The following is a 24,197-nucleotide window of genomic DNA, read 5'->3' as shown; positions in this document are numbered from 1 at the left end:
GACAAGATTTATGACTTATCAATAACGAACTAAAAACGATAGAGAGTTTATCAAGGATAGAAGTTAATTGGAAATAGATTTTTTTATTATAATATTTTAATTGGTATATTTGGAAGTAAATTTGTTTCTTCACAGAAAGGAATTTATTTATTTTTTAGATAATTGAAGGCTGGATGAGATAAAAGATTGAGCTGTTAAGAAATAATATTAAAATAAATAGATATAAGGGAGAGTTTTCTTTCAAAATGATTAATAAATAAAAATTGTATGGAAAAGGAAAAATAATATTAGAAGAGGTAAAGACGTACACGTCAGTTGATAATATTCCGAAACCAGATCTCAGCCGTTGGATCATACCTCTTTGGTGTCTATAAAATAAGGAAAATAAAAGGAAATAGAGAGGCGTTTGTTGCCGCTTATTTTCGCTGCCAACGAACGCAACAACAAAACCACATAGCGAAGAAACAAGATTCTCCGGCCACAAACTCAACCGACGACATGGCGGCGACTGTCTCACCGTGGGGAAAGCCCGGAGCTTGGGCTTTGGATGCGGAGGAGCACGAGGCAGAGCTTCTCAAGGACCAGCAGGACCAGTCTCGCCACCAATCGGAGCCCAGTGCTGACTTTCCGTCCCTTGCCGCTGCGGCTGCCACCAAGCCTAAGAAGAAGAAAGGGCAGTCTATTCCTTCGTCGGAGTTTCAGACTTATGGGGGTCCAAGGCCGGCCGCTCAATCTACTGATCCGAAGGGTCTTACGGCTGAAGATCGAATGATGCTTCCGACGGGTCCTGGTCAGAGAACGGCGGAGGAGATGGACCGTAACCGGCTTGGTGGTGGGTTCAAGAGTTGGGGTCAGAATAGTTTGTATGACAGAGGGAATCGGTATTCTAACTCGGAAGATTCGCCGAATTCTCGACGGAGTTCTAGGGTTTTTGATGAGTCAAGGAGGAGTAATGATGGATCTGATAGAGAATTCAGAAGGGAATCGTTACCCTCTAGGGCTGATGAGATTGATGATTGGGGAGCCGGGAAGAAGCCTATGATGGGTAATGGGTTTGAGAGGAGAGAGAGAGGAGGAGGTGGAGGTTTTTTCGATTCGCACTCGTCGAAAGCCGATGAATCGGATAGTTGGGTATCAAGTAAGAGCTTTACACCTTCTGAAGGTCGGAGATCAGGCGGTTTTGACAGAGAGCGAAGAGGAGGGTTTCCCACGAGCGGCGGTGGCGCCGATTCAGACAATTGGGGCAGAAAATCTGATGGGGCTAGAGCTGGAATGGGTGAAAATGGTGGTGGGGCTGATTCGGACAATTGGGGCAAAAAATCTGAAGGGGTTAGAAGTGGAATTGGTGAGAGGCCGAGGCTTAATCTGCAGCCTCGTTCAATCCCTTTGAACAACGGGAATCAGGAGGCTTCTGGTGTTGCAGTAAAGCCAAAGGGGTCTAATCCTTTTGGAAATGCAAGACCAAGGGAAGAGGTATTGGCTGAAAAGGGGCAGGATTGGAAGAAGATTGATGAGCAACTCGAATCAATGAAAATTAAGGATACGGTTGAAAGGGCAGAGACATCTACTGGGGCTTCGTTTGAAAGAAGAAAGGGCTTTGGAGTTCGAAGTGGTCGGTCTCCCGATTCAGGAAGGAGTTGGAGGAAGCCAGAGTCTGCTGATTCTCGTCCCCAAAGGTTTGTGTTTTACTTGAAAACTCTGTTTTTGCTGCTTTTGATGAGTAGTCTGTACATTTGTTCTTTAGTTTTTCCCTTATATTTGTTAGTGCGTTATGATGCTTTATATGTGATCTTGGTTGTCCTATGAATAAACTGCTTCATTTGCTGCCTTTTTTTCTAGGGTTCATGTAGATTTAGACGTACTTAGGCAAACTAAACAAGCAACATTTGAGATGGAAATCATCAATTACCCATGTCACTTGTGTTGATTACCTAAATAAACAAGATAGTTATTGTATTTTGCACCTTTATGATGATGCATTTCCTCTCACGATGATGATAACTGACGAGTATGGTTTGAAAGTGAAACCAGTGACCAGTTGAGTTCTGTGTAAATGATAGTTTTTGAGGCTTTTTGTTATCTCTTGGATCAAAATGGAAAATACTTTTCATATGACTTGCTTTCGAAGGTTGCTCCTTTTCCCTATTTTATCTTCAACTAGAAGCAATTGACCATATCGATGTATGTTGAAACTTTGAACTTTGAAGTTCTTTCTTTTAACGATTCTTGCATGTGAATGATGAGAGATTAAAATTCACAAATCTGTAAAATGTAGCTTTGTATTTTGTCCTTCTATGAAAATATTGAATCTATTGGTTTAATGTTCTTCTAGATCATGTTGATTCAGTTACTTGATTTGGTGTTTCAGTGCTGAGTTGGTTGAAGATGGACCTGCTGAGGAAAATTGAAGAAGCTATAATATGCAACTGATACTGAAGTTTGCTGATATTCATTATTGAAAGCTCTTGAATTATTAACTGTGTTCTTCTATGGCTACTTTGTGAGTTATTCTCGTCCACCCCCCCCCCCCCCCAAAAAAAAAAAAAAAAAAAAGATCGAACCATACATATAAATTTTTTTGTTCTGAGTGTTATTGATGTGGATCAAGTACAGGACATTGTGCAATTTTGGTAGGTTTATGGTAGCTTTTCTTATTAGGCCTTTTTTATTTGGATTCATTTCTACCTCTTGTTGGTGTCCCTGAGAAATACTGTTCAACTGTACTGTTGTTACTAAAATCAGTTTTGTGTTCTGTTGAGAAATTCTGATGTGTTTCATTTTGCTTTCTGACCTTGTATTACTTTACAGAACAAATTATGATAATTTCTTATTTCCCAATCCCCCAACATATGAATGATTGCCTAGGCTTTTAGTATAGATCTGGGGTTATGCATTATTGTCTGAAAGTTGGTTGTTTGATGAATTGGAAACAGTGAGATATCTTTCTCATTTCCAGCCTTTTCAGTCTGCCATATTGTTTCTTTTGCCCTCAAAGTTATGGCTAAATTACAAAAGAACCTTGATCTTTATAGGTTGTTTCGAAAATATCCATATTCATATGTAGTTGCGGTATTACCCTTTATTATTTTTCTAAAATTCCTAAATGAGGCTTTCTTCCAACTCTATTTCATCCTAAAACAATTGGTTTAGGAGTAGAAATCTATTAGAATCTTGGATTGAAATTACAACCTAGAAAGACAGCCAGTGAGTGATTTAAAAGAGTAGTGTTTTGGCTCAATTTCAGTTTGAAACCTTAATGAAAGGTCAATGTAATTTAGCCACGACCATTTTTTTTACTAGTACAAGTGTGCTTAGAGTTAAAAATTTAGAAATGCTTTTTTTTTTTTTCCTTTTCATTTCTCCTTTCTTGATAAATCTTGTGATGCTATATGTATGATGATCCGTCAGTTTAATTGCTTGCTGTCTATGTGTTCCTTGTCTTTGTATGTACAAGATTTATTCGGAATGGTACAATCATACGACTAATTGATTTATAATTTACTAGTTGTGATTCTTTTTACCCAGCGATCATCAAATAATTTCTTTATGGCTCCTGCTGAAAAAGTTTAGTAAGACAGGGCATTGGGGTGAAAGAACACGAAGCATGAAATAAAATAATTGCAAAAGAAACCGTCTTAGTAACTAAGAAACCGTCTTAGTAACTAAGTTATCGAGAGGTCGTAATCAAGGAATTAATTTTTCTATAAGTTTTTTTTAACATTCAAATGTCGTAGGATTAGGTGGGTTGAGATTACTCAAAATCAATGGACATGGAAGTTGGTTTGGACATTTTGGACATTCATGAGTATTGAAAAGGAAACTAAAATGTTCATTTACCTGACTGTTTAGCTCTGTTTTGATTATTTTATGTAGTTTGGATAAAGTATAAATAATATTCTTATAAAGTATAACCAATATTCTTATAACACATGGATTAATAGGAAAATCTTTGTTGCATGTATTTGAAATTTGGTGGATGATGACTTGTTTGGTGGTGGAAAATGCAGGTAAATGGTCATGAACCAACTTGATTCTAATCTTCAATATAATAAAACTATATTGGAATCTAAACCTATATGACAGAATAATTAGCGGCAAAAGTAATTGGGTAGAGGCTCTAAGAATATGGTGAAACACATTCTATCCATTATCCAAGCATTTCTGCCTTTTGACACTTCTTATTCTATAATATTTTAGTGGAGTGTGATTGTATTCATGCGGAGTATACAAGAAATGGCTGTGACAAATAATGTTAATTAATTATGACAAAAATTATCAAATAAAAATCCACATATAAAATCACAGTTTATTGGTAGTGTGTTATCCATCTCTATGAGGAAATGAAACAAACAGTTTAGTTGTCTTGAAAAACAATATAACATAAAATATAGAGTTAACAACGTGTAAGTAGCATATATGGTTTATATAGTTTTATATGTAAAAAATATTTTAAATCTTAATGTTGGAATGTTTTGAATTCATTGTGACGTTATGAATAAGTATGAAGAATATGTAGTTATTTAATTATATTTTTTTACATGGGTGTTTAAACAAGTGTAATACCATTTTTCTCTAATAATATCCAATCTTCATCTACGTATATCGGTGTGTCTTAGTAGGCACTTATGAAGCAATAAATTGAGTTAGGGTTTTGACCTAAAATTGAAATAATTCGTAGGAGGGGAAGTAACTAAACCAAGATTTGTTTCTATTTATCTTTTTTTTTTTTTAAATAAAGTTTGTGTCAATATTTGGGTTGCACATGTGGTTTCCTAAATGTTAAAATTAAAAAAAAATATTGTGAAGGGTTGTGACAGATTGGTCAATAATAGTATTCCCATAGACATCATATGTGTATGGGTGTCATAAATAACATCTCTAATATTAGAAATTGATTTCAAGATGTGAAATAATGGTATACCTAAAAAGCAATAACATATACATTAAATTTTGAAAGGAAGAGTTTGAGATATCTTTTTTTTTTTCAGAAAAGAAAAAAAATTCTTTCAAGTGAAAGCACTTTTCTTTAAGAATGCTTTGAAGAAGTAATAATAGAGCAATTCAAATATTTTTTAAGGTTTAAAAGCTACTTTTATTTAACTAATCTAATATAGAAATCTTTCTAAAAAGACACTCTTTTATATAATTTTTAGGAGCCGTTTGGGGAAAGATTGGGTTATGGGGGTTAGGATTATGTAATTCAATCTTGGAGAAAGGTTATGTAACCCTAGTTTTAGCCCCTTAACCCTTTCTCAATACTTCTTAACCCTTCTTTAACTTTTCCTTAACTCTTCTTCAACTCTTCCTTAATCCATTTTTTTTCATTTATAATTTTATATTTATGAGTTTTGTTAATTCTAATTTTTTTTAATTTTAAAATCATAGCTTATTTTTAAGTTATGAATTTGGTACAATTACATTATTAAAATTTTAATTTCTTACGAAATTAAAATTTTAATATCAATCTCAACCTCAATGTATTTTGTTAATTAGCTTAAATATCTAAGGAATGTCAATTCAATAAAAAAAAAATGGTAACATTTTAACAAACTACCATAAATTTATTTCAACAATCCTATTATTTAGAGGCGGTTTGTCTATATTTTTCATAATGTTATTTTGGTTATTAAATTAAGCTTGGTTAAATTAACATAACAAATATTTTGTTATAGAGCCAGTAAGATCATGAATTTTTTTACCCAATAATTGTTGCAAAATGACTGAAATAAATATTTTGAAAGTATATAAATCACCGTTAAAAAATAAAAATTAAATTTAATATTTTAAAAGTAGACTAAAATAAATTGAAGAGAAACTTAAAACTAGATTTATTGTAATTTTCACTAGAAAACAAAACTATAGTTGGTAAAAGCGTTGATTGTTATTTTTCGTTTCCAATACTTCGTACTTCCAATTGTTATTTGCATTTATTTACATGTTTACAGGTTGCATGTGTGTCATATTCATAAAAATCAATTTATTGAAATGTAACGTATACTTGAAAAATGTTGAAAATGAACATTGTAGTTAAATAAATTAAGGCAAATTGTTTTACGAAAATTAGGATGATTTGGTAAATTAAATATACGAAATTCGTGTATTAGATTTAGGATATGAATTTTAAAAACAAAAAAAATTATTCGCACGTAATGAATTACTTGAAAAAGGTTAAAAATGAATGTCGTATTTGCAAATTGTTCTACAAAAACTATGACAATTTGGTAAGTTAATATATAAAATTTGTGTATTGGATTTATAATATGAATTATATATATATATATATATATATATATATATATATATATATTAAAAAAAAAACAAATTTCATAAACAATTTATATAACTCTTTCCCCAAACACATCTTATTATAATACTATCGTAATCCTATCCATATAACCATTCTCCCAAACACATCTTATCACAACATTATTATAACACTTCCTTCATAACCCTTCCCCCAAACACATCTTATCATAACACTTTCTCCATAACCATTCTCCCAAACACATCTTATCATAATCCTAGGTTTATCATAACACTAGGTTTATCATAATCCTAATCCCCCATAGCCCAACTCTTTCCCTAAACGGTCCCATAATATTTATTGTACGTATATTTTAAAAAAATTAATTAAAATACCAAATGAGTTTTAAAAAATAATGAAAATTTTTATGTATTTTGTTATATTTTGTAAATAGTTTTAATATTTTATTATATTTAAAAAAATATCTCTTTTAAATAATTTATATGTCATGGATTATATTAGTAAAAAGGAAGCACAAAAATGGAAAAAGTTAAGAGAGGGAAAATTATAATTTTATTTCCAAATTTGTTTTATTAAGTTGTATAATTTATTTTATCAAATTGCCTTAAAAGTTAAAGTAAATATTGTAATTTTAACCTTACATGAAAAAAAATGTTATAAGTTTCTGTTTGAACGATCATCCACAAAAAAAAAAAAAAAAAAAAATTACAAAATGTGATTAATGAATTATATATATATAACAAATTTCACCTTAGGAAAAAGAAGATAAGTGTCCATTAGATTTAAATAGAAGAGGCTAGAAAAATCTAACTTTCTTCCTTTCTTTTATGATTAATACGTAGGATTAGAGAATCAAATCTCTAACCTATCGAAATCTGAAATAATATTCACTCAATTTAATTACTTATTAGTTAATCAAAAGGAAAAGAATATAATACAATTACTTTATATATACTAATGTGTCAAAAAAATCTATGACTAGTTGTATCAAAAAGTAAAGAAATAAAGGAACGAAAGAAAAGAAAATAAAAGGAAAAAATGTTTAATGAATTAATCTTCTTCTTAGAGACAATGATATCTCCAAGTACCTCCATAATGATATGATATTGATATGTATGTTTTAGGCATAAAGTCTCATGAATTTATGCTTTCTAGCTTCATCTCAAAACAACTCATACAAAAACAATGAATTGTTATTATTTATATACATATTAACATCCTTTCGCCTAATCAACGCGATACTAATTTAGTCACATTTTCAATCATCTTTTCATTGAACAAAAAATTGTACCACTGACTATTTACTTTTAGTAGTCTATATCAAGTTAGACGATAAAGTTCAACTACAAATCACACCACAGTTATTTCAAAAAAATTCATCACCAAATTGCAAGCTGAAGTAAATCTAAAGAATCAAAAGTGTGATATTTTTTCAAAAATTATTATTATTATTATATGAAAAAGAAAAAAAAAAGGGGAAACCAAAAAGGAATTCATTTATTATGGGTTGTTGAATTGTTAATCAATTGGTGATTGGCACGATATCCTCCTGAGATGGTAAGAACAGCTGCATTTGCCAACCCCTACAAGATTCTACTTTTATTTTCTTCTAGATTTTATTTTATTTCTTGAGAAAGAAAAGTTGGATCCATTCCTTTTTATATATAAATAAATTATCAAGTTTTTCTTTTCTTTCTTTCTTTCTTTCTTTTTCTCTTTTGAGAAGGGTAAATTATCAAGATTTGTAGTTATGATTGTTTAATTCTTACATGAGGAGGAGTTATTTCTTTCTTCTTCTTCTTCGACTTCTTTTTTTTTCATAACGTGTAAAAGTGGTAGAAAACTTGTAAACAAAATTTAATCACTACTCATTTTTTATTATCACTCAAAAAAAAGCAATTTTTAGAGTCACAAAACAACCGTTGGGAGATAGTGCATCGAGAGAAATGATATCTACGACCGGTAGATTATAGCAAGTGTCAAGAGCAAAACATAATCTTCGACGTCGTACAATAGTGTCGAGATTTAGTTGGAAAAAAATTGTAGGAGAACTCCCGATGTGGGGCATCGAGAATTCTCACCGAACTCTCAACATCGAGAGTTCAAGTCACATTTCTTTTCACAGCTTTAACCCTAATATTTCACTCTCCATCTCCCTCACAACACCACTGCCTTTCGCTTGCACATCAACCCTCAACTGCTCCATCTCTGCCACTCCCTTCGTCTCCATCTCCGTCACGACCTCTTCCTTCATGGTATCGTAGTTTTTTGCGTTTTTTCTTTTCTTTATATGTTTCATTTGTACATTAATGAAGAGAAAGAGGCGACAAATGAAGCAAATTCGATAGTTTTTGTCGAGAAACCATTAGGTCAAGTGAGTTTCATCAAGTTCTTACATCTCATGTTTGGCATTGCAGACCTACGTTTGGCATTGCATTCGACATTTGATGGTGTGCTTCTTCGTGGCAATGCTCCCACATAGGCTCTCCACAAGCTCTTAGAAAGTTATATATGATGATCCTAGCATGTTTTCTGTGTTTTTGTAGCCCAATTACCTTGAAATGTTTGTTTTTCTCTTCCTCTCTTGTAATGTATCTTTGTTTTTTTCTTGCCAGGTGTATTAAAGGTTCATTTTATCTTCTTCACAATGGTAATTTCTTTTATTTTACTCTAGTTTTTAATTTGATGTGATGGAAATGAATAGGGGTTGTTCAATCATATCATTATTTAACTTGATGGTGTAATAGTTATAGAATGACTAATAATTAATACTGAATATTACCAATTTATATTTTTCATTTGTATTGTGTTTGTCAAATAGCACCATCGTTGAAGGGATTTTTTTTGTAATAGTGGGTAAAAATGAACTCAGCCTCGATCGGCTGTAGAAGTTTTTTCTTATCTCTTGATCATGCCAATCTTTTTACAATTCTTGAAATCTTTCCTTTTTTCTATCTTCGATTGGTAAACTTTTTTATAATCAAAAGTATAGTTGAACTTGAAGCACTTAGTCTATTCTTTTCCTCTCTCTTGCGCTTTTAGACGATTAAGCTCTCTTTCGTTTTTAGTGGATAAGTAATTATGAGTTAGAGGAAGAAATGTGGTAGATTCACAATGTAATTATTAAATTTTGTAGCTATAGCTTCAATTAAATGTATTTTGGATTGCATTTTTTTTATGTAGTTGTGATCTTTGCGTTAATTATGTGACGGAGATGACATCTTGAATATTCTTTTAATTAAGATTTAAACGATAATTTTTCTCTAAATTATTTTTGGATTAAATTTGAGTGTTATAGACTAGTTTTGACCTCGTTCTACCAAAGATCCTAACCTTTGGAACAATCTAAGTTTCCTTTGGTAGTTTTGTCTAACTTTTAGTTTGGAGTTTTATTTTATATATTTTTAATATGTGTTGTGATACATGCTTGCATTGTAACTATAATGTCACAACTTAATTATGTTTTAGGTAAATTTGATGCCTTGGAAGTGCCTTTTCGGTGCCACACAAACTACGTGTAAATTAAACACTTATCTTGTATTCTACGTATATGTAAACATTATTATTATTACTACATTTATCTCTCTTATATGTAACGACAATCTTAATGTGAATAAAACACCGCTATTGGTTAGCTTTTTTTAGTGTATGTGAAAACTTTTCCTTTTACTTCATCATTATTAATTTGGAATTTGGGATCTATAAATTTTCGATTATGAAGATCAAAAAGTTAAAAATGATCAACTTAAATAATGAATATTAAAAAGAAAAAAAAAAAAAAGAATCTTCCGACGGTTAAACACCTCTCTTGAGAGTTCAAAATAACTCCCGACGTCAGTTGATACTTCATTGGGAGTTCAAGGGATATCACATAGCATTGGGAATTCCTCTCCCAATGAGGATTTCCCGATTAGACTCCCAACGGTATCGATGGCATCGGGAGAGGGATCTTTCTATGCATTTTTAGTCATTTTCCGACGATTGTAAGCATCAAGAGATCTTTTTTTTTTTTTTTTTTTTTTTTGTATCCCTTATCATTTGGGTATTTTTCTTTTCGATTGCTAGTGTTTCAAATTCCTTAGAGCATAGACACTTGTTGGTGACATGCTCTAACATAATCTGTTTTGGAAAATATTTCCATTCTTTTTATTCCTTGGTTTGCTATCTGTGATCTTTTGCAAACATGTGATAGTATTAGTGCAAAGGGTTTCTGCAATTTCTAGGGTTTGTGTTTTGTGCTCGAGTGCAGTTGAAATCGATAGGAGGAATATGCTATTTTGGGCCGGGGTTGCATGCTCCCACAAGATTGCACATTGGGATACAAACATATCACAAGACTGCTTTTATTGAGTTTTGTCTTTTCTTTTCTTTTTTTTCTCTTTTATGTCTTGACCTTATGTGATACATAGTATCTTATAAAGAGTATGTCCTATTGACCTTTTTACTATGACATTCTTAACATCTCAAAATGCCATTTAAAAAAGAGTGTCTCTTTAGGTTCACCAATATGATCTTAATTTCATTTTTATTTGACCGAATATCTATTTAGACTTTATGGACTCATATATCATATGAGGTTTTATTTTAAAATCAATTGACAATGAAAGAAGTAATTCATATATCTTATAAAGATGGTAAAATCTTTTACTAAAAATTGCAATTCAATGACTTTGAAACAAAAAAAAAAAAAAAGAAAAAAGAAAAAAGAAGGTATACTCTTTATACATTAAATTACATCTAAGTTGATAATATTTCTGGAAAATAGGAGAGATATAAATTTTCCTTTTTTGTACTCAATAATGTAAAACTATATATATATATATATATATAGGTTTTAACTTGTAAGAGCCAACTCTTAAAAGGAGTACCATTAGTTTGATATATGACATAAAAACATGATCTTTTTAGACCTCAGTGTTTTATTGTAACATTATTTTTAAATTATTCAATTTCATAATAAGTCAATATATTTTTAAACAATTTTGTTTCTTTAAAAATACTCAAATAAATTTTAAACCATATATCACAGTTTTTATATTGGTGTTCATGTGGTAGGTTTTGTTCACCTGCCATCATTAATTATTTTTAACATAATATTACATTTTTTTTAGTTTTTCAAAATTGTTTGATTTAATAAATTTAGAAAATCCCTTGAATAACCTTATATATTTTTATTTTAAATAATTACGTTGTCATTTTAAATAAAAAATAAATACTTTTACGATCTCTTTAATTTATTTTAAAAATTTTAGGGACTCTCGACTAAATACATATTCAGAAACTTGAGACTAAAAAAAAGTATTTCTTTCATTTTTAATTACAAATTTATAACATATTATAATATTTAATTAATAATTAAAAGTTTGAAATCATAAAATATATATAAGTTCAAATTTTATTTAAACAAAAAAGTATTTTGATTTGTTAATTTAATTTCAAAATTAAGTCAATTAAAAAGTGTATGCGGTAACCATTTTGGACTTTTTTTATATGTCGTTGAGTCCAGACCAGCTTAGAGGCATCCAAAAAATTGCAACAACTGGTAGGATGTTTAAATTTGATCATAAAAATGGACAAATTAATTCAAAACGAAGAATTTAAAAAAATAAAAAAAGAAAAAACAGTTTAAGTTTCAAAATGATATATTTTGTTCATGAATTTTAAGTTTAATTTTTATTGATCTAAATTTTAAAATTTACAATTTTACTTTATTTAATTTAATGTTCACTTTTCGTTAATTAATTTGAAACAAAATTTTAAAACTCAAAAATAAAAATATAATTAACATTTTCAATATTTAAAAGTCAAACTTATCGATATCGATAACAACATTTGGTTTATTAATTTGGAAACAACCTACAAAATCTAAACCAACTTTCTTTTTCTTTTTTTCAAAAACTAATATAAAATTTAAAACAACCTAAAAAATCTAAACCAACTTTCTTTTACTTTTTTCAAAAACAAATATACAATTTAAAACAACCTACAAAATCTAAACTAATTTTCGTTTTTTCAACTTGAATGGATATGAATCTCCAAATCTTTTGGTTCTCTTTCTTTCTTAGCATTTACTAACCTATCAAATCAACTCCAAAACTCCAAAACCTCGTGTTAATATCAAAAATTTAATTAATTAATATGTCCTTTTTAAGGGGACATGTAAATCTAATTAAAAAAATATATCGTAGAAACAAAATAATCAAATATTAACCAACCCTCCCATTAATTTGGACAGTTGAAGGTTGAATTTGAAAGGTTCTTTCTTTATTTTTTTCATTGGCTTCATTAAATTTCCTCTGACTCTTTTGTTATAAATATAACAATTTCATCTACATTTTTCAACTATCTCTTAAATTCTCCTTTTCATTTTCCCCATCTTTAAATTCTTTCAACTACATCATCATCCCCATTCCCATGGATCCTCTCTTCAAGTTCAAGCTTTGTTTTCTTGCCTTATCTCTTTTTTTGGCCACCGCGTATGGATACACTGTCGTCTCTGGCTTTGTCTTTTGTGATAAATGTAAAGATGGCCAAGTATCTATATTCGATTTCGATTATCCCATCAATGGTATGATTAATTTGTTCACTAATGCTTCAAATGATGTTTTGAAATTTAGAAAGGAATTCAAATGTTTTGGATCATCCCAAAAAATTAAGTTATAGTTTAGTGTTTGAAGATGTTGTACTAAGTAACATTTTCGATCTTTGCAGGAGTTAAAGTTAAGATAGCTTGTGGGGATGGAAAAGGAGGAGTTACTGATTTGAGAGAGGAACCCACAAATTTTTTTGGAGGCTATACGATGAGTTTCGAAGGAACGCCTGACCTTAGCGGTTGCACTGCGACGGTTACTGGACCCGCACAGGGAGCGATGACAAACTGTAGCGCAGGTGGTGGACCGCCAAGGAGTCTTAAGTTGCTGTTTAGGTTGCTTGACCTGGAAATGTATGGGGTTGATCCTTTGGTATCTCAACCTGATCAACCAATGTCGTTTTGTTCGTCTCGTTCGGCTCCGGTTCCTGGGCCAAAACCACCATCTCCACCTTCTCTTCCGTCACTTCCGAAACTGCCGCCACTTCCAAAACTGCCGCCACTTCCGCCACTTCCACCATTTCCGCCGATGCGTCAGATGCCGCATACGCCGTTCTTGGAAGCTTCTGCTTGCCAACATGAGTGAGTGAAGTTTAATTACATTGTGATTCTTTTGTATATTTCTTTTCCCAAAAGTAACTTTGATCAAATTTGTTTTTCAGGAATTGGACAAACCCAGATTACAAATGCTATTGGAGGGCAGTGAACCCAGACACAAAGGTAGCGGTTATTTTTGGGGCAATAGCAGCGGAGCGATACGGAACAGACATGACCCTATGGAAGGGGCTACAAGGACGAGGGGACCCTTATAAGACCCTTTTAAGGGAAGCCATAACCGCGTTTCTCAATTCCTATAGTTCCCTTCATTTCCCCTACCATTCACTTTCTGTTGTCCAACACTTCAATTTGGCCTTAATGGACGGCTCTGAACGCTCCGTCCTCCACGCTGCCCTTCGCTTCAAACACGCCAACTCCGGCAACGGCCACGTCACCTGTAAATTCGATCCTTGCAAGTGACGTCATGATCATCGTACAAATTTTACCTTTTAGTTTCTAAGTTTTGGAAAATAAGTTTGTTTGGTAGTTAGTATTTTTAGTTTCCAGTTTTGAAAAATAAGTTTGTTTGGTAATTAGATTTTAGTATGTGTACTTTTGATCTCCAAATTTTTATGAATAAGAGCATCCGATTCTTTAGTGTTAATAATATATGTTTTTGGTTATGATTATCTAAGCTGAATGATATTTTCTTTTAAGTAATCTATCGTTAAAATGATATTTTCTTTCTAAAACTAATTAAGAAAATTATTTCCATGATCTCACTACACATATTCTTAAATGAATTTATACGCATATTTTTCAAATAAAAATGTATTTTTTTTCTAAAAAAATATACTATATTTCATCTCTACTATTTAATAATTATGTAAAGATCTTGATTCTCATTTCCTTTAGTAAAATTTGATGGTAATAACATTTCTCTTAGTTGATTTGAGTTGGGCATTTCATATGGGTATTGAAAAGTTACCCTTAAAAAGTGGTTCTTCCAAATACTCTTATTTGATCAAGGTATGTGTGTGCTTTTAACATTATTTGTAGCTATTGTGACTTGGCATAAGTCAAGTTCATAATCACCTAATATATTTATCACATAATTCCTTTTAAATAAAGTAGAAAAATAATAGACGAAGACAAAAGTATGAAAATGTACTCAAATTTAATAAAATTATTGTTGGATGTGACTCTTCGAGAGGCATTTTTTTAGTTCCACGAGTCATTGTTTCATAAATCAATATGTTTTTTCATAATTAATAAACTTTTATATTATAATGATCATAAATTAGTTTATTAATATATTTTTTTTCTCTTGTAAGTTTATTCATTTGATTCATGCATTTTTCTATATAATTTAGAGCAATCTTTGCATTTAAAAGATATTTAGTAAAGTGTGAAAATAAGGTGGTATTAAAGAGGTGTTTGGGACATTAACTTGAGTTAGTTGAATTTTTAATTTACTTTTTCCAAACCAACTTGAGAAATCTATTTTAAATAACTGATTTACCATTGAAGTTTGAATATTAATCTAGAAACTTTCGTATTTACCTCTTTCTCTCTCCCTCCTCCAATATTTTCTATGACCTCATCTGTTGACCATTGCTTATGACTGACTTTGTTGTCGTTCTCTGGCGACCACCTCTAGTGCCCAACTCTAAAGATAAACTCTAGGAACCATCTTTGACAACAATCATGCACTTTTTGGACAGGTTTTGACAACCACCTCTCTCGACCAAACTCATACAACAATCTCTAACAACAGCTAGCTTTTGGGACCTACCTCTATTAAAAACTATCTTTTATAATCGTCTTAAGCAACCACTTGAATTCAATGTCCAATGTCATATTACTCTTGCCTCTTTACTAATGACCAACTCCGTCCAACTGATTGTATGCTAAAAAGACATTACAAAAACAACATAATGTATACAAAAATGCAATTAAAAAGAGAACAAAAAAATTTATCAGCGAAAGCTTTTTAAATACAAAATTAAATTAAATTTTTTAGTTCATGGTGTTTTGTACTATAGTCTAATATAGTAGTTTATATCAAGATAACTTCATGTTTTAGGATTTTCTAATGGGTTTATTACTCATCTTCTTACAAACTTATATACATTAGTTGAATGATGTAGTAAGAGGGTCTTCAAGAAGATATAGAAAGGAAAAAGAAAATAAAAGAAGAATGATAGATAATAAAGTATAGTTTAAAGAACGGGTACGATGTTTTTTCCTTAGTACAACAATCGTAGGGATAGAGGAGGACTAAAACTATAATTTTATTATGAGAAGGTCATGCACTTACCACTAAATTAAGTAGTTAATATTATATATACATACACACACATATACAAATGATGCTTCTAGTACACACTTAAGTTAATAAACGAGGGAACAACTGAGAAAGCAATAAGCAAAAATAACAAATAGAACTCAGTTCGATGACATAGTATCTTGGGGTCATTAATCATATATTTCTTGGTGATTACATAATCATGACTATCAGTACAGACATATCAACATATTTTCTACATTCTGTACTTAGTGATAAATGAAACAACAAAAACATTCACTAGTATTTGTCATAGATACAATAAAGGAAACACTCCCCCTTATTCTATCACTTAATCAACCAATCAAGTTGCACTTGATCTCTGATAATCTCAAATCTCACTTCTAATCATTTATCGAAAAACCTTCATCGTCAAATTTGACTCACCACAGGAGTACACAAGCTTCACAACTTGTCTCTAACTCTTTTTTCCTAAAAAAACAATATTTCTCACACCCAACACACCCTTGAGAACAAGAAAGAAAACCACACAAGAAACCCCCATCGAATCCCAAAACCAGGAGCAAATGACAACAACCAGATTAATCCTAACAACACAATCCAGGTTTTAATATTTAAATCCAAAATAAAATAAAATGATTAAATAAAGGAAGTTGGACCACATTAAATTAATTTTGGGTTTAAAGTTGATAATGCTAATACTAGATGAGTTAGTTATTATTAAAACATTTAAAATTTCTCATAATATTTTAGTCTATTTTAAATTATAATCGTAGTCTACTTTACAACGCAAATGATATATATATCAAGAATTTTTCATAATATATAATCTAACCTAATAAATTTTATATGATATTTTCCTACTTTTTTTTTTTTTAGTATAAATAGGAGTGAGGATTTGAACCTAAAACAAAGGTTAACAATAATTTCTATAATTTATCCAAGGTTATATAAACAAGTTCCATTGTATCACCAACCTTGCTTCCACCACAATCAATACATTAAACTAAATTTCTTCCTCTTCTTCTTCTTCTTCTTCTTCTTCTTCTTCTTCTTAATTTAATTTAAAAGTTTGTTTTAATCTGCAAGCAAAATTTAATAAAATTATAACGGAAATAGATCAGTACGAATACGAAGTAGTTCCAAATTTTTTAATCGAAACAAAAAGAAATCCAACGACGCCATTGAAACCCCCTTGAGAAAACAGGGCCAACACACTCTCCATCACCCTGCCCAGAGAAATCTCCCAATGAAGGAATTTCAACTATCTCTACCAGCGGTAATCTCGCTGTTGATCGCCGTCGGCATCAGCGCAATCAGTCAAATCAATGGACATGATTTCACGATTGAAGAAGCAACAATCGAGGAGATCCAGAGAGCTTTTGCCGATGAAAGGCTCACATCCAGAATGTTAGTCGATTTCTATTTAAAACAAATCGAAGCCCTAAATCCGGTGCTTAGAAGCGTGGTGGAGGTGAATCCGGAGGCGAGGGATGAGGCGGACAAGGCGGACCGGCGGCGGAGAGACGGGAATGTGAAACGGTTGTCGCTCGGAGGACTGGACGGCGTGCCGGTGCTGGTGAAGGACACTATAGCGACGAAAGATAGGATGAACACGACGGCTGGATCGTACGCATTGGTGGGATCGGTGGTGGCTCGGGACGCCGGCGTGGTTGAGAAGCTGAGGAAAGCTGGGGCGGTGATTTTGGGGAAAGCGAGTCTGAGCGAGTGGTACTCGTTTCGGTCCTTGGGTCACGTGCCCAATGGATGGTGCGCACGTGCCGGTCAAGCAGTGGTAAGTTCTTTCAAACATAATATATATATATTTCTAATTACATCACTAACTAATTTGAGTTTTATTCTCTTTTGAAATATATATTTTTAATGAATTTTAAAATTAATATAACTACCATAGTTTCAAGTTAAAGGGTTTAGTTCTCCACCTACCTATAGTAAAAAAGAAATTTTTTTTAATTAGTTACGTGTAATTTTAGTCACCTACATGAATAAATTGTACTTTTAATTAGAATAGTATTTGTAATTCTCAATTTCAAAGATTAAAGATTTTTAAAAAGAATCTTTGGTTGGTTAAGTTTTCTAAATTAGTTTTTTTTTTTTTTTTCGATTTTAACTAGAGGAATGCTTTAGGATAGCAATAAAATTGAAATTATTGATAAATTATAGGAAAAGAAAAATTAGATGATTCAATTGATTTTGCTATATTTTGTAAATAATTTTTATTTTTTTATATTTAAAAAATGTCTCTTTTAATAATAAATGGAATAAATTATATAAATATTTTCGAAAATTTTGTAAAAGGTAGTGATAGTGGTTATATCTAACTGCACTCTTATTCTTGTATAAATGGTAGAAATTGGACTCTAGATGATGAAGTTGAACTTTCAAAATATATTCAATTGTTACGATTTCTACAATTATATAAGTTTTGTTGGTCTAATTTTAACATATGAATAAGTTTTGATGACTTAATTTTTACGGTTTAAATGATATGTATTGCTATAATGATCGTACTTCAAGAGTTGTTTTAACAATTTGCACTATTTCTTGTGTCAATAAATATATTAAAAGTTCGTTCATAACCGATCTCAATAAAATCTAAAATTTTATTATATTTTGGAGTGTTTTCAAAAGTTTAGTTAAAATGTATGGATTGAACTGCAGTTGTACTTAAATCACGACTCAAAATTTAATACAAGCTGGTGTTTGTGAAACGATGTAGAATCCTTATTTGGCTTCTGGTGAGACCTGCGGGTCGAGCAGTGGCTCAGCCATTTCTGTTGCTGCTAACATGGTAGCCGTCTCATTGGGTACAGAAACTCATGGCTCCATCCTTTGCCCATCCGATCGAAACTCCGTCGTAGGATTCAAACCAACTGTTGGCCTCACTACCCGAGCTGGAGTCATTCCCATCATGTCTAGCCACGACACCGTCGGGTAAGTCCATACTCAGTTAGAAATGTTCACGAACAACAAAAAAATCTAAATATCTGGAATTGCATATATAGGCCTATAACGAGGACAGTGTCAGATGCAGTTTACGTGCTTGATGCAATTGTTGGTTATGATCCAAGAGATGCTGAAGCCACAAGTGAAGGCTCCAAGTTTATACCACTAGGTGGATATAAACAATTTCTAAATCCCAATGGATCAAAAGGGAAAAGAATTGGAGTTGTTAGAACCCCATTTGCTGATAAGTTCCCTTCGATGCAAGTTTTTGAGAATCATCTTCATACCTTGAGGTAAACTATCTTTGAAAATTATGCTTGCATAATGGTTTTGAGTAAATTGTTTGAATTCAATACAAATTTCAAAAAACTACTTTTGTTTCTCTTTTTTTTTTTTAGTTTTCAAAACTTATAGTTGGGTTTTAAAACCATTCCTAAAGGTTAATAATAAAACAAATAAATGAATATTGTGGATGCAGTGTGTATAAGTTCAAAATAAAATAGAGTTGTAACGAGGTGTTATTATTTGATTTTATTAAATTTTGTAGGGAAAAAGGTGGTGTTATAGTGGATGATCTTGAAATTGCTGATATAGATATAATATTGAGCCCCAAGAGGAGTGGTGAACTAACAGTTATGTTGGCTGATTTCAAGCTTTTGCTAAATGATTATTTGAAAGAGCTCGTAAGTTCTCCGGTCAGATCACTTGCAGATGTTATTGCCTTCAACAATAACCACACTCAATTGGTGAGAACTTTCTCAATTCTTTTTTCACAATCACTCCTACTTTTTAGTAGTTTTTTTCCGAACAAAAACAAAGTTACTTTCTCCCTCTACTGATTCCGTAGATGTAGCTAACACCCTTTAGATTTCTTAGTTTCAAAAGAAAAAAAAAACAAAGTTTTTGGGTTCCGGTCAGATTGCTAGCGACTCTGTAATCTGTATTACTTATCTTTCTCTCTGATTATAAAATTAATGTCTCCTTCTGCTTGTTTATGGACGTAGCTAACACACTTTTTAGTGAAATTCATAATTGTCTGAATCTTTATTGTTTATGTCTTGTTCACCTCTTTTTCTTTTTCAATTTTGTAACCGATTTCTTTATTTTGTTACCTTCTTTTTAGGAAAAATCAAGTTTTGAAAGTTAGAAAAAAGTCTTTTAAATTAAAAAAAAAAAACTAAGAATTTAAGTGTTTTATTAGGAATGATGAAAATTTTATTTAGATTGATTTTTGAAGTGCATAAACTCAAAAACCATAACAAAGGAGGGTCGAAAGAAAACAAGTACAAATTTCAAAAACTAAAAGTAAAAGAACCTAAATACAGTTTGACGTAATGATTTAGTTCTCTTTTGCTCTCTCATGCAGGAGAAGATCAAAGAATATGGACAATCAACCTTCATTCAATCAGAGAAAACAAATGGGTTAGGGGAGAAAGAAAAGAAGGCAATCGAAACGATGGCGAATCTATCGCGAAATGGATTCGAGAAGTTAATGGAAGAAAATGAGTTGGATGCAATCGTCACACCGGGATCTGGCTGCGCTTCCGTGCTGGCGATCGGAGGATACCCTGGAATTACTGTCCCAGCAGGATATAACGAAGACGATGGTATGCCATTTGGGATCTGTTTTGGAGGCTTGAAGGGCACAGAGGCGAAGCTTATTGAGATTGCTTATGCTTTTGAGCAAGCCACTATGATGCGAAGGCCTCCATTTCCAAATTCAATAGATTGTCAAGTTTCACATAGTAATATTTGAGGATCATTCTTACTTTGTTTTGAAATATGTTTGATATGTTTGAGTTAGAAAAATAACTAAGTGTATCTCATGGTGTATTTATCTTTGTGCATTACGATCAACTACTCAAACCCAAGTTGTTACATGGAAAACATTTTTTAAAAAGTAAAAATTGTTTTTTTTTTCATATATATTTTTCAGGAGAGACATACAAAAACAGTGTAGCTTTAACACTCAAACATTACTCCAAAAAATACATGAAGGTTCGGGGTGGTTGGAGGTGAGGAATAGGAGAGTAAAGAGGTATAAGAGAGTTGTGAACTTCGAGATCCGCAACTTGTTGAGCCAAACAAAAAATGGAGTTCATAACTTAGTACTACCAAAATCTTTGGCCAAACACAAGGAAATATTTTGGAACTTTCTTTGTGCAAAATTAGATAATTTCTCAATATGTGATAGTTTTGGACTATTTCAATTGGTTTTTTTTCTTTCTTTTGTTCGCTAAATTACTTATTTAGTTTTAGAAATTAAAAAAATATCTAATAAATCTTTTATATCTTATACATTTATTTAATACGTTTTAAATAATGCTTAATTGTTATAGTTTAAAAAAAAGTGGATATTTAGTGAACTAATCAATCTCATGGGTAAGAAATTTGATTAAACCTTAACGTCACACCAAAAAATAAATCCTTATTGATTAGTACTTATTAAAGTTAAAAAATCATATTATTACAACTTAAAAATATTGCTGAAAAATTTAACCTGAGAAAGTTGTTAAATGAAATTTTGATAGATTATAATTTGGGGCATTTTTAAAAATAATAAAATAAATTAAAATATTGGATTCTATCGATGATAGAAACCGATAGACTTCTATCAGTGTTTAGGAATGGATATTAGTGATGTTTATTATTATGAATAGAATCTGAAATTTTGTTATATATTACAAATATTTTTTCAAAATTTCTATTTTTGAAGATTTTTGTTATAATTTTGAATTTATAATTTCATATTTTTTTAATGTCGAGTTCAAATTTTTCGTAAAATTTTGGCCAAACATAAATTGGCGCATGTTTAACTTAATTAATTTAAATAAATGATTGAAGTTTCAGTCTACCGACAACGAATATTTCATCATTCTCAAAAAGATGTTTCCATTAACGGGTGGGCCGTATAAAATTTGAAGAATATGATGTTGAAAGGACAATTCCAATTGCTCGTTAACTTACCAAAGAAAAAAAAAAGCTGGTTCATGAGCTGAGCTTCCATGGCTGGCCAAAGCTTTCTCCTTTACGTATCCATGCTTCTTGGTTTGATGGCAATTTTATCATCATATGGGAGTTGTAGCTTTCACACTAAACTTTCAATTGAAGAAGCAACTTTAATAGATCTCCAACATGCTTTCTACCAAAACAAACTCACCTCCAGACAACTTGTCGAGTTTTACCTCGAACAAGTGCATAGATTTAACCCCATCCTAAAAGGGATCATAGAAGTGAATCCAGATGCTTTAGACCAAGCCTCTCGAGCTGACATCGAGCGCAAGAAAAGCTCACCAAGATCTTTGTCTCCACTTCATGGCATTCCTGTGCTTGTAAAAGATAACATTGCAACCAAGGATAAGCTGAACACAACTGCTGGCTCTTTTGCTTTACTTGGCTCTATTGTTCCTCGTGATGCAGGTGTGGTGACGAAGTTGAGGATGGCAGGTGCAATCATATTCGGAAAAGCGAGCCTGAGCGAGTGGTCTTATTTCAGGTCCAATGAACTTCCCAGTGGTTGGAGCGCTAGGGGTGGCCAAGGCAAGGTGGGTAACTTTTCCGACTTCAATTCTAAAAGAGAGCAGGATTATCAATTATTAGAATATATTTATTAGATAATATGTAGTTTCATCTCAAAAATCAATTGATGATAATGAGCAACATAGTTTATCTATCTTAAAAATATTTTGAGGTTCCTTAGTTTTTCCGAGGTGAAATACACAATATATCCATTCAAGATGGTACCACTTTTGAGTTTAACATTCTTGGACCAGGTCTCAAGTTTTGTTTTTAGACCATGTCAAATCATCTATTGACCTACAAACTTAAGCTCATGAGTTATGATAAATTCAATTATATCAATACCTATATATCTCTAACAATCAAATAAAAGAAGATTTTGAACTATTGACATACTCAGATTCAGCAAATAAATAGTGATGTAAATTCAAAATATCTAGTCAACATTAGGCTAAGTTAGACAGTCCAATTAAAAGACGAGAAATTTGTTTCAAATCAAGAACAAACTAAGGTCAGCCGTATGCGCCATGTTTGCAGAATCCTTACATATTGGGAGAACCGTGTGGCTCGAGCAGCGGCTCTGCCATATCTGTTGCAGCAAATATGGTTACAGTTTCACTGGGAACCGAGACTGATGGATCAATATTATGCCCTTCTACTCTCAACTCAGTAGTTGGCATTAAACCCACAGTAGGTCTCACCAGTAGAGCAGGGGTTATTCCAATCTCTTCGAGGCAGGACTCTGTCGGGTAATCAATTTGTCATCATTGGACTTTTCCCATTTATATTTGTATACAAACGAAGTAATTTCTGCTGAATGAGTAATGATGAAACAGGCCTATTTGTAGAACAGTATCAGATGCGACTTATGTTCTAGATGCCATTGTAGGAGCGGATAGATATGACAATTCAACAATTGAAGCATCAAAATACATTCCAAAAGGTGGATATGGCCAATTTCTAAGGGCTGGTGGGCTGAAAGGAAAGAGAATAGGAATTGTGAGGGAATTCTATGATTTTGGCCATGATGAAACTTTCTACCCTCAAGCTTATGAGAAAGTTCTCAAAACCTTGAAGTAAGAAAGCAATCTCACTTTTGATAAACCATCTGTTTTTTATATAATTATGTTAGAGGTTTTTATCTGACATCAATAACATGAAAGGAAAGGAGGAGCAATATTGGTGGACAATCGAACGATAGACAACCTACAGCTAATCTTTGACGGTTCAAGTGGAGAGCAGATTGCATTGCTCGCCGAATTCAAAATATCCTTAAATGCCTATCTCAAAGAGCTAGTTGCTTCTCCAATTCGATCCTTGTCAGATGCAATAGAATTCAACAAAAAGAACTCAAAACTTGTGAGCGACTATCATCTATTCTGTTCTAATTTTACAAAATCAGCACAACACAAAAGGCAAACTATCATAACAATAAAATCTAATCATTATGTAGGAAAATCTAGAGTATGGTCAGGAGTTATTTCTAAAAGCAGAAGCCACAAATGGAATCGGAGATGCAGAAAAGGCAGCATTAGCCAGATTAGCAAAACTGTCTAAAGATGGATTTGAGAGACTGATGATTAAGAACAAGCTTGATGCAATAGCAGCTCCTGGTTCGCTAATATCTTCTGTTTTTGCAATTGGAGGTTTTCCTGGAGTTAGTGTACCAGCTGGATATGACCCTCAAGGGGTTCCCTATGGTATCACCTTTGGAGGATTAAAGGGATTCGAGCCAAGGCTGATAGAGATTGCATATGGATTTGAGCATTTGACTAAGAGTAGAAAGCCCCCTTCAATTAACGGACTCTAAATTATCCATCTATGGTTGAAATCTTAAAGTTTGCCAAAAAGCGATTAGACTTATAATGTTTAATCCTTGTGATGAAACTACATGCTTCAATAAGTAATAAAATGATTTCCTTAATTTAAATACAAAACTTCTAGGATATTAACTGACAATATTTAACATAGGTGTAGAAAGAAAGCTCTGCTGCTAAACCTGTTTGTTGAAA

The 24,197-nt window shown here is 31.9% G+C and overlaps 4 protein-coding genes across 4 annotated transcripts; all 4 read left to right on the top strand.

The window, feature by feature from the left end:
• The first annotated feature begins 403 nt into the window (after positions 1-403).
• On the top strand, positions 404-2,762 carry LOC103497303 (eukaryotic translation initiation factor 4B3-like). The gene is made up of 2 exons (XM_051079568.1): positions 404-1,676; positions 2,369-2,762. The coding sequence occupies exons 1-2, from the start codon at positions 499-501 to the stop codon at positions 2,406-2,408; spliced, it is 1,218 nt and encodes a 405-aa protein (XP_050935525.1). The 5' UTR covers positions 404-498; the 3' UTR covers positions 2,409-2,762.
• Positions 2,763-12,611: 9,849 nt separating this feature from the next.
• LOC103497304 (uncharacterized) lies at positions 12,612-14,080 on the top strand. The gene is made up of 3 exons (XM_008459434.3): positions 12,612-12,833; positions 12,977-13,436; positions 13,517-14,080. The coding sequence occupies exons 1-3, from the start codon at positions 12,680-12,682 to the stop codon at positions 13,869-13,871; spliced, it is 969 nt and encodes a 322-aa protein (XP_008457656.2). The 5' UTR covers positions 12,612-12,679; the 3' UTR covers positions 13,872-14,080.
• A 2,611-nt stretch (positions 14,081-16,691) lies between these two features.
• LOC103497305 (probable amidase At4g34880) lies at positions 16,692-21,161 on the top strand. Its single transcript, XM_008459435.3, has 5 exons — positions 16,692-17,494; positions 18,440-18,654; positions 18,726-18,959; positions 19,214-19,412; positions 20,033-21,161. Exons 1-5 carry the CDS (start codon positions 16,949-16,951, stop codon positions 20,420-20,422), a joined length of 1,584 nt encoding a protein of 527 aa, XP_008457657.2. The 5' UTR covers positions 16,692-16,948; the 3' UTR covers positions 20,423-21,161.
• A 401-nt stretch (positions 21,162-21,562) lies between these two features.
• Positions 21,563-24,122, top strand: LOC103497307 (probable amidase At4g34880). The gene is made up of 5 exons (XM_008459439.3): positions 21,563-22,211; positions 22,723-22,934; positions 23,022-23,261; positions 23,349-23,544; positions 23,639-24,122. The coding sequence occupies exons 1-5, from the start codon at positions 21,672-21,674 to the stop codon at positions 23,993-23,995; spliced, it is 1,545 nt and encodes a 514-aa protein (XP_008457661.2). The 5' UTR covers positions 21,563-21,671; the 3' UTR covers positions 23,996-24,122.
• Positions 24,123-24,197: the final 75 nt, after the last annotated feature.

The sequence above is a fragment of the Cucumis melo genome, chromosome 11 (assembly GCF_025177605.1).
Source record: "Cucumis melo cultivar AY chromosome 11, USDA_Cmelo_AY_1.0, whole genome shotgun sequence".
In the NCBI taxonomy this organism is placed as follows: Eukaryota; Viridiplantae; Streptophyta; class Magnoliopsida; order Cucurbitales; family Cucurbitaceae; genus Cucumis; species Cucumis melo.
Note: the sequence above shows the minus strand (reverse complement) of the source record. Positions and strands in the feature narration are given on the sequence as shown.

Bases quoted from the DNA above. Each gene is read 5' to 3' on its own strand.
- LOC103497303 (XM_051079568.1), top strand. From the start codon at position 499: ATGGCGGCGACTGTCTCACCGTGGGGAAAGCCCGGAGCTTGGGCTTTG. The intron at 1,677-2,368 runs GTTTGTGTTTTA...TTGGTGTTTCAG, and splicing joins GCTGATTCTCGTCCCCAAAG to TGCTGAGTTGGTTGAAGATG.
- LOC103497304 (XM_008459434.3), top strand. From the start codon at position 12,680: ATGGATCCTCTCTTCAAGTTCAAGCTTTGTTTTCTTGCCTTATCTCTT. The intron at 12,834-12,976 runs GTATGATTAATT...CGATCTTTGCAG, and splicing joins TTTCGATTATCCCATCAATG to GAGTTAAAGTTAAGATAGCT. The intron at 13,437-13,516 runs GTGAGTGAAGTT...TTTGTTTTTCAG, and splicing joins GCTTCTGCTTGCCAACATGA to GAATTGGACAAACCCAGATT.
- LOC103497305 (XM_008459435.3), top strand. From the start codon at position 16,949: ATGAAGGAATTTCAACTATCTCTACCAGCGGTAATCTCGCTGTTGATC. The intron at 17,495-18,439 runs GTAAGTTCTTTC...GAAACGATGTAG, and splicing joins CACGTGCCGGTCAAGCAGTG to AATCCTTATTTGGCTTCTGG. The intron at 18,960-19,213 runs GTAAACTATCTT...TAAATTTTGTAG, and splicing joins AATCATCTTCATACCTTGAG to GGAAAAAGGTGGTGTTATAG.
- LOC103497307 (XM_008459439.3), top strand. From the start codon at position 21,672: ATGGCTGGCCAAAGCTTTCTCCTTTACGTATCCATGCTTCTTGGTTTG. The intron at 22,212-22,722 runs GTGGGTAACTTT...CCATGTTTGCAG, and splicing joins CTAGGGGTGGCCAAGGCAAG to AATCCTTACATATTGGGAGA. The intron at 23,262-23,348 runs GTAAGAAAGCAA...ATAACATGAAAG, and splicing joins AAAGTTCTCAAAACCTTGAA to GAAAGGAGGAGCAATATTGG.